The sequence below is a fragment of the Triticum urartu genome, chromosome 4A (genome assembly GCF_056163025.1).
Source record: "Triticum urartu cultivar PI428250 chromosome 4A, HENAU_Tu73, whole genome shotgun sequence".
NCBI lineage: Eukaryota > Viridiplantae > Streptophyta > Magnoliopsida > Poales > Poaceae > Triticum > Triticum urartu.
This window is the reverse complement of record NC_141876.1, coordinates 65,627,849-65,641,426: the sequence shown is the minus strand read 5'-3', so window position 1 is coordinate 65,641,426 and position 13,578 is coordinate 65,627,849. Positions and strand designations below refer to the sequence as shown.

At 49.9% G+C, this 13,578-nt stretch overlaps 1 protein-coding gene across 1 annotated transcript; it reads right to left on the bottom strand.

Moving 5' to 3' along the window:
* Positions 1-7,442: 7,442 nt before the first annotated feature.
* On the bottom strand, positions 7,443-10,433 carry LOC125553551 (B3 domain-containing protein Os03g0619600-like). Its single transcript, XM_048717323.2, has 8 exons — positions 10,364-10,433; positions 10,183-10,285; positions 9,946-10,066; positions 9,395-9,845; positions 9,098-9,300; positions 8,478-8,826; positions 8,184-8,392; positions 7,443-7,809 (listed from the first exon to the last, which is right to left on the bottom strand). The coding sequence occupies exons 3-8, from the start codon at positions 10,045-10,047 to the stop codon at positions 7,546-7,548; spliced, it is 1,578 nt and encodes a 525-aa protein (XP_048573280.1). The 5' UTR covers positions 10,048-10,066; positions 10,183-10,285; positions 10,364-10,433; the 3' UTR covers positions 7,443-7,545.
* Between the last annotated feature and the right edge of the window lie 3,145 nt (positions 10,434-13,578).

The following is a 13,578-nucleotide window of genomic DNA, read 5'->3' as shown; positions in this document are numbered from 1 at the left end:
GAGTGCGACCGTGGAGGTCGGCTGCGGCCAACGGAAAGAGTCCCCCGGTCCTCCGAGGAGGGGTCGGGGTGGCAGTCTCCGCCATAGGCGCAGGAGCAGGGAGCGAGAGCAGAGCTGCACGGGCTTCCACAAGTCTACCGTCTAGGATCTCGCGGGCCCTGATGGCCTCGATCTGCACTAAGGGGGGAGCTACCTCCCTCTTGAAGATGACCGTGGAGTCTGTCACGACCTTCACAAGATGACCAAGAGGAATCTACTCGAGAGTAGAGAACGAGCAAGTAGAGGCAGAGGCGGGAACAACAGGTGTACCTGGCTCCAGGTTCTGGGCCGCAGCCCGGAGCTCCGCCCGCTCATGGATGGGCAGAGCCGAGCTGCCGTCGGGACGCGCAGCGTCGAGCCGAGCGCTCCGGCGGGATGCCGTCACCAGGGAGGAAGCAGACCGGCCGCGGCGGGAGTAGGTCGCGGTCCGCGGAGGGGGAGGCTGGGCGGCTACGGGGTGGTCACCGGGTATCCCCATCCATGTCGGGATCCGCCGCGGGTAGGTGCAGGAACTTCGGTCCAGCACAGCCGAGGAGCAGAGGAGTCGGCGTCGCACTCTTCGATGGCGAAGCAGGAGTGGAAGCGGGGGGCGCCGGGCCCACATGCGGCAGCGGAGACGGTGGAGGAGGCACTGCCGGAGGGGGCATGACAGCCCCAGGTGACGGAGAGGGATCCGCAGCCGGAGGGGGGAGGGGGGCCGCCGGCCCCGTCATAGGTGGGAGCAGGCACAGGGGGACGACCACGGAGGCCCCAGGAGGTGACTCGGGGGATGGCCGCGACGGGTCCCGGGGAGGACCCGGAGGGGCCCAAAGGGGAGCCCAGGCTCGGCTCGGCGGGGGGAAGGACACCAGGGGAGCGCAGAGATGAGGCGGGGACGATGATCAGGCCAACGCTCGAGGTGTCACTTCCCTCGGAGGCCTCGGCAAGCAGAGCGGAGGGAGGGAGCTCGGCTAGCCCAGCTTGCCTTCCGCCCCGGCTGGAGGACGGAGCCGGGGGAGTGGGCGAGGTGGAGTAGGAGGGGCGGTCCTTCGACCCCTCCTCCTCATCGGAGCGGTGTGAGCGGGGGTGGTGACGGCCACAGTAGTCGTCGTGGGGCTCAGGAGGTCCGCCGGGGGGACCGTCGTGGAAGTAGCGGGGCCGACTCACATGGTTGGGCGGCTCGGGAGCGATGCGGAGGTCGAAGCCCTAGTCATTGAAGAACACCCGAATAGTGGCACGCAGCTTAGTGGAGTCGAGGCACTTGACCTTGACCCGGACCTCTTCCTCCTTGCGGAGGGACAACTCGTCGACCACCACTGCCTTGCCGAGGATCTGAGACATGTTGCGAATAACACGCTCGGACCGGGCAATGTTAGGAAGCCTGGCGACAAGGATCCAGGCCGTGTCGAGCACCGCGACCGCCTTGGGGTCAAGGATCGGCTCGATGATGTCGACGACGAGCTTGTTGTGGGCGAGGGTGATCTGGTCACTGCGCTGGCGTAGCCGTGGCTGAGGGCGTCGGGGAAGACCACGGAGAACGCGCCGCCGGAGGTGGGGGTAACCTGACAATCCCACTTGCAGCAGTAGAGGTGGTTGAGCTTGACCTCGATCATCTCAGGGGAGGCGACTCCGCCCACCACCGTGAAGATAGCCTGGAGGGAGGGGGTGGGGGTAGGGACATCGGGGAGCTCGATGTGGAAGAACCCCAACCCCTCGATCCCGTGGTCGTACATCATCAACTCCTCGTCGATAGGCTTGTCCGGGCAAAGCAAGGCGGGGTGAGATGGATCCTTGCAGATGTAGCACCAGAAGGGGTTGACGCAGTTGGCTTGAGAGTGACTCGCGACACCGCAATTGAAGGAAGGTGGGCGGGGGAGGCCGGAGACAGGGCCCGGCGGGATGGAGGTACCTGGGACCTGACCAGCGGGAGCCCGACCCTGCCCGCGCCGTTTCTTCTTCTTGTTGGGGCCCTGACGGCCACGGCCCTTCCCACCCCCAGCAGCGCCCGAGGCGGCAGGGGCAGCCGATGCAAACACGTTCTAGATTTTAAAAAACATATTTCCATGGCGTAAAAAAAATTGCGCCATGGAAATATGTTTTTTTTAAATCCACCGATGCACCCGTCCACCAAAAGGCATTTCCGGTGCTCCTACTGGTTACTCGGGAAAAAAGGACAAGATCCACCCATCCAAACGAATTTTCCCGCCATCTTCCACTAAATCCTTCTTCTTGAGCTCGGGGTCACTAATTCATGTACATTCTCATGTGTGTTGAATTTGCATTTGTGAAACAAAGAGAAAATAGATTGGATCGACACACCTAGCACGGTGGTCTCGTGATCATTATATAGGGCGCCTCTAGGGCTGCCGCTAGGGTTTACAGAGGATAAGTACAGGTTGTTATACAAGATAACTACATCCCTAGATACTAGCCATATCTGATAACTATACAGTTTAACATTCCCCCTCAATCTGAACTTCCCACACAAAGATTCAGATTGTGCCTATTTAAAACAAATGGCGTCTCAGCTAGAGGCTTTGTAAATATGTCTGCAACTTGATCCTTAGAAGATATGAACCGAACATCAAGTGCCTTGGCTGCAACTCATTCACGAACAAAATGGAAGTCCACTTCTATGTGCTTGGTTCTCGCATGGAATACCGGATTCGCAGATAGGTAAGTGGCTCCTAGATTGTCACACCACAGAACAGGAGGTCGAGAGAGGAAGACCCCAAGTTCACCAAGGACTGACTGTATCCATATTACCTCAGCTGTTCCATTCGCAAGTGCCTTGTATTCAGACTCCGTGCTTGACCTGAACACCGTAGCTTGCTTTCTTGAACTCCACGAGACAAGGTTAGGTCCAAGAAAGACTGCAAAGCCACCTGTGGACCGGCGATCATCACTGCATCCAGCCCAGTCTGCATCTGAAAAACAGCTTATCAGCATGGAGGGTGACTTTCGAATAGACAGGCCCATACTGTGAGTATACTTCAAGTATCTCAAGATCCTCTTTGCTGCTGAAAGATGTGCAGTCGTGGGTGCATGAAGAAACTGACAAACACAATTAACTGCAAATGAAATGTTTGGCCTCGTGAGTGTTAGATATTGGAGGGCTCCAACCAAGCTGCGATACTTGGTGCTGTCATCCTGAGACAGTGGATCACCACTGTCCTTACTAATCTTCTCACTGGAGGACATGGGCGTCATAGAGACTTTACAATTTTCCATGTTGGCACGACGAAGAATATCGCTGATATACTTCTGCTGAGACAGAACAATTCCCCCTGGCGATGACTCCACATGGACTCCAAGGAAATAATGCAAGGGGCCCAGATCCTTGAGAGCAAAAGAGGCTTGAAGATCGGCAAGTAGCTTGGCAGTAGCAGGAGGAGAGGAGCTGGCCACAATAATGTCATCGACATACACAAGCATGAAAATGGTGACACCACTCCGGTTGTAGACAAAGAGAGACGTGTCAGCTTTGGATGCTATAAAACCAAGTTGTTGGAGCCGAAAACTGAGCCGAGAATACCACGCTCGAGGAGCCTGTTTGAGACAATATAGAGCCTTGCGAAGTTTGCACAAATGATGAGGCACCGAAGGATTCAAAAAACTAGGAGGTTGGCGCATGTATACCTCTTCTTGGAGAATGTCATGAAGGAAGGCATTTTGAACATCCAACTGACGCAAACACCATCCTCGAGAGACTGCAATGGAGAGAACTAGGCGCACAGTGACAGGTTTAACAACCGGGTTGAACGTGTCGTCATAGTCCAAGCCATAGCATTGTTTGAACCCCTTTGCAACCAGACGTGCCTTGTAACGATCAACAGATCCATCCGGTTTGTGTTTGATCTTGAACACCCACTTGCAATCAATGACGTTGACACAAGGAGGAGGAACCAAAGTCCAGGTGCCATTTTATCGGACAGCATCGAGCTCAAGTTGCATGGCCAGACGCCACTCCGGTGATGAGACCGCTTCACGATGATCAGTTGGTTCCCGCAGGGCCAAGAAGGCACGTCGGGAGGGGTTGTACGTGACAGTACCATCAGTGCGTTGCAGCGGTTTGTGAGTGTGATCACGTGTGCGCGTCGTCATTGTATGCATAGGTGGAGCAGAAGATCCGGTGGCCACAGAAGATCCGGGTGGAGCGCATGCAGATGAGCGCCCAGGCGAATCCCCCTGGGATCCCGTGTCGGATGAGGAAGGCGACGCGGCCGCCAGATCCTCCTGGGATCCAGCGCCGCCAGCAGCAACGGCCCGCTCCGCAGGCGCCAGGTGGACAGCAGCCTGGGGCGAATCGGGAGGCACAGCGGTCAGCTCGCCACCACCACGTGAGGCGGACGCGCGCATGCAGATGCCGACACGGGAGGCGCCCCGGTCCGCTCGCCCGCAGGAGACACGGGATTGGCGGGGGGGGGGGGGGGGGCGGAGACCCGGGCCCAGTCTGGTCGCCTGGCGCGCGGTCCCCTGTTGTCACGCGGTCGGCCGCCGCCACGGCGTTGTCGCCAGGTGACGCGTGATCCGAGGCGGATGCGGCGGCAGATCGGGAGACAGGATCAGCCTGAGAGTCTGTGGGAGGGATTTTCTGCGCTGAATCGGTACCTGCATCCAGATTGGTTCGAGAAACAGGTGCACCATAGTTCATGTGGTCATGTGGAAATAAAAGTATGGCATGTTCAGCGACGCGGGGTGGTATTGGAGAGGGTTGAGCATTGGCAAAAGGGAAAATTTGTTCATCAAAAGTAACATCTCGTGATATATATATACGAGCGGTAGGTACGTGAAGACATTTATAGCCTTTGTGACGAATACTGTACCCGACAAACACACACTGCTGTGATCTAAAGGCAAGTTTCTGAGTGTTATACGGGCGCAGGTTAGGCCAACATGCGCATCCGAACGTGCGAAGGGATACGTAGTCAGGCTTGGTGGAGAACAATTTTTCCATGGGACTCATATTGCCAATGACACGGCTGGGTAGTCGGTTGATAAGATAGCATGCGGACAAGTACGCTTCGTCCCAGAAACAGAGAGGCATAGATGCATGCGATAATAAGGAGAGACCCATGTCAACAATGTGACGGTGCTTCCTTTCGGCCGAGCCGTTCTGTTGGTGTGTGTGTGAACAGGAGACGTGATGAGCAATGCCAAGTTGCCGAAAGAATGTGTTGCTAAGCTTTTCGTATTCCCCACCCCAGTCTGATTGAACACACATGATTTTACGAGACAAGAGGCGTTCAACATGGGCAAGAAAATCATGAAAGACATCAAACACATCACACTTTCGTTTGAGAAGATAAATCCACACAAATTTACTATAATCATCAATAAATGAAACATAGTACTGGAACCCACCAGAGGAGGTTTTGGCAGGTCCCCACACATCTGAAAAAATAAGTTCCAAAAGAAACGAAGAAACACTCGAAGATCTAGGGAAAGGGAGCTAATGTGCTTTGCCTTGTTGACAAGCATTACACACATGGGTCAAAGCCCGACTTGACGATGCTAGTTTATTGGACGCCAAAACATGCTGAACGACTTGTGTGGATGGATGACCGAGCCTAGCATGCCAATCTTCAGCAGAGAGTCTAACTGAAGATAGGGCATGAGAACATGAAGGCCGAATGGGATAGAGCCCATTTTCACATCTTCCTTGAAGAAGAACCCTCTTGGTTGTCAAATCCTTCATAAGAAAATGAGTAGGATAATATTTTAGATAAGCATGATTGTCAGTGGCAAGACGACTAACAGAGAGGAGGTTCTTAGCGGCATTGGGAACATGTAGTATGTTGCGAAGTTTAAGGTTGGCAGAGGGAGTAGGAAGGAGAGCATGACCACGATGAGCTATGTGCAAACCTGATCCGTCGACAGTGTGGATGCGGTCCCTTCCAGGATACTTCTCCCTCACGGTGAGGCGGTCCAAGTCCGACGTGATGTGGTCGGTGGCCTCCGTGTCGGTGAACCAGGTTGGGTCGCCGAGGATGGATGGCGGTGACGCAGCTGCTAGACCCGCCATCTTGGAGTGTTGGGGTTGGAAGGCGTGGTTGTAGCGTTGAGCACACTCCCAGGCATAGTGCCCGGGACCCCGACAGAGTTGGCACTGTAGACGTGCATCCCCGCCACCACTGTGGTCACCGCGGTCACCACCACGGTTGCCATTCCCGTTCTGGCGGTTGCCACCGCCACCGCCGCGGTCACCGCGATACCCGCCGCGATTGTTGTTGTTGTAGTCACCGCGGTCACCGGAGTTGCCGCGGCCCTTGCCATGGTAGGTGCCCTTGTCGCGGTTGTTGGTGTTGCCGTTGTGGTCACGAGCGACATAGTTGGCGGAGGAGCCACCCGTGTGGAGTTGAAGACGAGCCACGTGATACTCACGGCGACGCTCGAAGGAGATGGCATGGGAGTAGAGCTCGCCCAGCGTCATGACGTCGATGCGGGTCGTGATAGCCGTGATGAGGGGCTCGTAGTCGCTGTCGAGGCCGGTGATGAAGGCCGTGATGATGTCCTCCTCATGCATGGGACGGCACGCAGCAGCGAGCTGACCGGCGTTGGAGCGGATCTTGGAGAAGTAGTCGACCATGGAGAGGTTGCCCTTGCGGAAGTTCATCATGTCCATCTTGATCTGCACCACGCTGGCGCGGCAGTGCGTGACGTACATCTCCTCGAGGTGCGCCCAGATGGCACGGGAGGTGTCGAAGAGGTGGACCTGCTGAAGCACATCGTCGGTGAGCAAGGCGAGCAGGTAGCTCAGGATGATTTGATCCTGACGAAACCAGGTAGCATACTCCGGATTAGGGGCGCGCTCCCCCTTGTCATCAGGCAGGAGGAGGCGATCTGGGGTAGGGGTGGTGCCGTCGACATAGCCGGTGACGCCGGCGATGCGAAGAGGAGGAAGGATCTGAGCTTTCCAGAGAAGGTAGTTGGAGGAGGTGAGTTTGGCAGTAATGAGGCTAGCAGAGGGTTGGGGAACAGCGGAAGACGGCGGCGCCTGGAGACCAGTCGGCATGGGCAGAGAAGCAAGGGTCGAGGAGGTCATGGCGGCGGAGGAGGGAGAACCCATCGTGCAGTTATGCGAGATGGCCTGATACCATGTGAAACAAAGAGAAAATAGATTGGATCGACACACCTAGCACGGTGGTCTCGTGATCATTATATAGGGCGCCTCTAGGGCTGCCGCTAGGGTTTATAGAGGATAAGTACAGGTTGTTATACAAGATAACTACATCCCTAGATACTAGCCATATCAACCCAAGGGACGTAGACAAGTGAACCAAGAAACTAGGCATCACGTGTTCTTTAAACCTCAGGGCCTCCTCCTCATAGAAACTTCATCACCATTAACTTGTTTAAACTTCAGGATACAAAATAAAGCTGCCACTGAAGTATGATGATGATTACTACAGTAGTTGGCCATACTCAGCGAATGGTCCCATGCCCACCGTTTCCACTTCCAAATCACAAAAGTACCAACGAGCCCATGGATATACAAAATGCCAGCACAGAGAGTCGAGGCATGTCTCAAGCAAACAATTCTCTGGAAAGGATGTAGACCATCATCTTCTGCTTCAGTTCCCCCTTGTTTTTCATCAGTTCGAAGAGGCAGATGTCCCGCTCCCGCAGGCCGTTCTCACTCGCAAAAGAAGTCCAGCCTCCACTTATCCTCAGGGCACCTTTCTTGTCGCGCATCTTGCCATGCCATCTTTGGCTCTTCCCCTCCAGCTGAAGCACCAAGTTACGGCCTCCCGTTCGAAGGTACCTGGCAGTGTACTCCGTGCCAAAGGTCTGTCAATATACACGCAGAATATTGATCATATTAGAATAACATGAAAGCCAAGCTTGGAATTTTGTAGAGGAATAGTAGTTGATAGAACAAAACTGTTGTACAGATATCCAAATTTCTCTTGATTTTCCTCTAAAATTTTTTCTCTTGATACAAAGGATGAGTGGTTGAAACATAACTCTTGGTAATCTAATTCGGTAAAACTACTATGCATCAAAAAAAAATTTGCGACAACTACTGCTGCTTCTGCTATGCTACTACTGTACATCCATGGCCGCAACGCAAATTGCCTTACAGATGTTTATATGGACTGATTTTTCTGCAAAGGAAATTATTGTCAACTCAACATGAGAAAAAACTCTTTTTCTAGACTTACTAGTGAGACGTGGACACTGGTCTTGGTCATGACTGCCACGTAAATGGGCAGATCTGACGCAATGGCTCCAACTTTCTCCAAAACTATCTTGTTCTGCACTTCCGTTAGTTCGGCACCCATTGCCATCATGTAGGGTTCTGTACCATCATGATCAAGATACTTCTTACTTATCCGATGTTCGTCATGACCCGAAGAGAAGGTTTCTTCATCTGGAAGGTTTTCATATTAATCAAGACGGAAAAGATACAAACTCTTGGCATGGTAATAAATAATAATTGTGTGATACTAGCATACCGTCATTTGGTTCCTCCTTAATACACAATGTTGGGGCATTCTTTGTGCTTGGCAAACCACGTTTTGAGATATTTTCACTTGAGGGATGATCGATAGTCGCTTTGCGAAACAGATGGACAATCACTTTGAATGTTCTACCCTTACGATTCGGCATGGGCTGAAAGACACACAGATCTCCCTCCAGTAAATGATTGTCACGAACAAAGCCACAATCATAAAGACTGCAATGACCTCCATCAGATTTGACACGGAACTCGCAGTACCATTTCTTGCTCTGCTCAGGCAGTTGTAGTTTGATAGTCTGATTTTTGCGAGGAAAGTGTGCGAGTGCGTAATCCTTGGGAACTACCTGATCAGAGAAAGGTGCAGAATGTGAAACTGATCCTAGTTTTAATCATGAGCATTAATACTGTAATAAAAGTGAGATCCCCATGATAGCATGATTTCCAATGTAAAGCACCAAGTATACTGAATCTACAATGAGTGTGCATCTTTCTCTGTTTTGGTCATTTTTACTTCAAAACAGTAACGAATGACAAATACTTATTTATGGAACTAGTTATAAGGCATACAGTTAACTTATGTTTCATGGGGAATTCGTATGATTAACTTAATATTACCAGATCAGGATATGGTTTCACACTGGGCTTCCTCATCATAGCCACGAGCAAAGGCATTTCGGGTTGAATTTCCTGGACAAGTTCAACTATATTGGCGTCATCTTCTTCTGTTAAATAGCACTTCCCTGATAACACATAAAGAGGCGTTGGGAGCGTCTGACCATCGGATTCAGATGACTCATGCTCATAAGGACTGTCTTCTCCTGTAAAATAGTTTCGAGAGTAAGGGTAACTGCAGTAAGATGGTAGTTACCATATAATGTGATCAAACAGTTACAAGTCAGTGGTAAAGTTAACCTGACGAATCCTCCGAAGGTGAGGATATTGCATCTTTCTTTGCTCGCTTTCTACGGTGGCCTGAGCTTCCACTCTGGCAATCATCTGATTGTCGTCGTGCTGACGAATGAGTATTACCATCACTGAAACTGGTTGAAATGTCCGTAGAATTTGTGCTTGGTTCTTGATCACTAATATTGGTCAGCATGCCAGCACAGGAAAACACTTTCTCACAACCACTAGAATCAAAGACCACGACCTTGAAGCGACAATTTCCACGGTATCGGAACATCAACGAGTCACTTTCTACAATATGATTGGCGTCGACAAACGCCTCCCACCCAGATCGGAGCACTGTTTTGTTCCTACGCTCAGTAATTCCAACATCGTAGACATTGCCATTGGGGGCTTCCAACTTGATGGTTCCTGACAGCTTCCACGCGAAATAGTTCACGAATCTCTCTGGTATGACCTGCAAAAATATTAGTTTGCCGGAAATATATTAGCTGTAGTTTCAGAAATGCCTTATTGCTACCAATTCAGTTATCAAGGCCACCCAGCACTGAGCTTACCATGCTATGCCTAGAGTGTCTATCCATGCGCGTGATGAAACGCTTGACCTTTCCATGCAAATGGGTCCAGTATCTCTTGCAGCACTCACAGGAGTTCCTCATATCGCCGTCTATTAATCTCCTGTAAGGAGAAAAACACAGATCGTGAAAGATGGCACTGCCAGTGAAAGCAAATCTTGTTGCCCTCTACACCAATTTTGATTTACAATTTTACTCTGCAACTGCCCATCAAGTTACCTGACTTAACGAGTGAAAAACCTGTAGCTTCTCACTGTAGAAAGCCCTGAAAGTTTCCTTTACCTAAGCAGCGGCAGAATCTTGTTGAGCACAGCAAAAAGGACTGAAACAAAAGAAGCAAAATGAACATGTATGCAAGACATGCAGAGAGAACGCTAAGCAGGAAACAAAAGCAAAGGACCTGCCGCAATGCCGGCCGGAAGGGAAAACCAAGCAGGGGAAGACGGAGGGAGAGAACCTGAACTTCTGAGGGAGGGAGGAGAAGAAGCACCAAATGGATGGAGTCTCAAATGGATGTGTGCGGCGCACGCCTGTAGCTGTAGGATGCCCTGATTGGCCCTGTCATCCTCGTCTCTGCTACTCTGATATGAGTACTCTGTGGCAGGCACTGTATCACACGGACGTCTAGTCGTCCAGTCGTAGACTTGTAGGCCCGTCTTGGAGAAGCGGGAGGTCTGGTCAAAAAAAGTGGGCAAAAATGAGGCTGGCACCGGTTCGGTGATTACGAGGCACGTACTTTTTGATCTCGTCGGACGTGCTTGCATGCGACCCTCTCGTTTCGTCCAAGTAATGGTACCGGGGGAACGGAACGAGATCCTCTGACGTTGGCGATTCCAAGTCAGAGGGACGTCCTTCGTTTGGCACCGTCCATCAACCATCAGACGGCAGCTCTCTGGTTCGCTCAGATCAGCACCAAAACGAGCGGCCCACTACGAAGCGAGGGAGGCAGGCGAGGGGGAAAAGGGCGCGAGGAGACAGAAAAAGGCGCGAAGAGTACGCAGACGGCGCCAGCCGACGAAAAAGAGATCGCCGGAGCCCGGAGGTGGATGCCTTGCTCTGCTCGTCAATATCACAGCCCACCAGGATTCAGATTCCAATAGGTAATTTCTGCACATATACAAGTCTGCACATATTCAGATATACATAATTTCTCAATAGTTCAGTGATAGTTCTATTACATAATTTCTGCACATATACAAGTCTGCATATATTCAGATTTACATCATTTCTCAATAGTTTAAGTGTTACTATTACATAATTTCTGCACATATATTCAGATTTACCAAGTTTCTCGATAATTCAGTGATACTTCTACAATCCCCTTACTCGTGGTGTTTTTACTTTGCAGAGTTGTATTGCCTAGTTTGGTACCTTATGTTGGCATGGAATTTAGAAGCTCAGATGAGGCTTGGTCATATTGGCTTAGCTACGGTGGGCAGAAAGGCTTTGAGGTTAGGAAAAGGTACACTAACAGAAGTTCAGCCGAAGGCAAGGTTACATCATGTAAATTTGTTTGTGCAAATGAGGGTCAGCGAGCACAAGACAAAAGGGATCATTTGACAAAGCGCCCTCGAGCTGAAACTAGAACCGATTGTGAAGTGCACATGAAGCTTAAAATGGACCGGAAGAAGGGAAATCTCAAAGTGTCGGAGCTGTTTTGGAACACAACCACACACTACACCTAGCAGAAACCTTACACTTAATGGTGTCACAAAGAAAAATTTCAGAGTTACAAGCATTTGAAACTGCAACAGCAGATGATGCGGGAAATGGGCCAAAAGCCGCACATGAGTTGGCTAGTCGCCAAGTTGGTGGACCACTCAATCTTAGTTATACCCTCCGTGATCACAAGAACCATTTGCGGACCAAGCGCCAACGAGAAATGGAATATGGCCAAGTGGGTAGCATGCTTAAGTATTTTCAAGACAAAATTGCTGAAAACCCATCATTCCAATATGCATTGCAAATGGACTATGAAGAACAAATACCGACCATATTCTGGGCTGTTGCTAGAATGATCATGGACTATGCACATTTTGGTGATGTTGTTAGTTTTGACACTACTTTTGGAACAAACAAGGAGAGTAGGCCCTTTGGTGTCTTTGTCGGATTCAATCACTTTAAGGAAACTGTAGTTTTTGGTGCTGCCCTCATGTATGATGAAACATTTGCATCCTTTAAGTGGTTGCTTGAGGCTTTTCTAACAGCCCATAAAGGAAAGGGGCCAAGAACATTCTATACAGATCAAGATACTACAATGGGAAATGCAGTTGAGGACGTGTTTGCAGAAGCACGACATGGTTTATGCACCTTTCACATTATGCAGAATGCTGTCAAACATCTATATGAAGAGAAAAATGGGGAGAAGAAAAAAGGGAAGAAAAAACAGAAGAAGCAAGAGATGAATGAAAAGAAGGAAAAAGAAGAGAAGGAAAAGGAGGAGAATGAAGAAACAAGTTGTGTGCGGCTGCCAGCAATTTGATAGAATTGGGATATTGTGTGGCCATGCTCTTAAAGTTCTCGATTTGATGAATATCAAGTCGCTACCACCACATTATGTGTTAAAGCGCTGGACAAAGGAAGCACGAAGTGGAACTGTACAAGACAAAGAAGGAAGAAATATCGTCTTAAATCCGAATATGGATGCCATGCTTAGCTACAAATATATGTCCCACAAATTTCATAATTTGGCAGATCGAGCAGCCTACTTTCCGGAATGTGTCATGTTAGTAGACAACACACTTGACATCCTTGGTAAGCAAATTGAAGAAAAAATTAATGCATGTGCAAGCACATTGGGGTATCCGTGTACAATTCCGACAGATGCTAACCCATCAAATGACTTGTTGACTAATGCACGTCTAAAGAAAAAGGAGGTCCAAACAAAGAGTTCAAAACGGAAAAAAATTGGCTCGATAAGAAGCACAAGGCTACGAAAAAAAGAGAAAGCAGAGCTACATCACAGTTGGGTGAAGAGGTATGTTGATAAACAATACGATGCTTTCGGTGTTATCATTATGTCCATTAATTCTTGCAGCCTCCAATGTTCTTTCACAACAAGATGCAGGAGGTCAGGGAAGTGGCAGGTGGTGGTGGTGCACAAGTTGCAAATGATAGAGTTTATAGGGATAATGCATAGGTGCCTGAAGGTTACAAGACGAACCTTAGCTTCACTCAGTTGCTGATGGTATAATCTTGCCCATGTAGTTTAAAAATTTAGAATGATCCAACTAGAGATTGCAAAATCTGGCTCATACGGTATTCTTATTTATTTAATTTTCAGGGGCCAATTACAGATGATCTTTTCATTGGGTCATGGTGAAGTACTGCTGTTTTTGGGCAAATGAATGAGAGGGCATTGGTGTGCAAGTTCAATTCTGGGAAACACTTGACATTGAGTTCAGTCCAAGTTCAGTTCTAGACAACATTTTGCCATTCGCTTCAGTAATGTACAAGTCAAACTTCTGTACAAGTAGAAATTAAAATGCTCAATCTCCAGCCATATCTCCCAGAGATATGTTTTGGCATCTATTTTGCTCAACCTCAGTCACTTTTTATGATAATTGTACATTCAACAGCCAAATCAAGCATTGACTTGTTCGTCTTTGTAGTCCT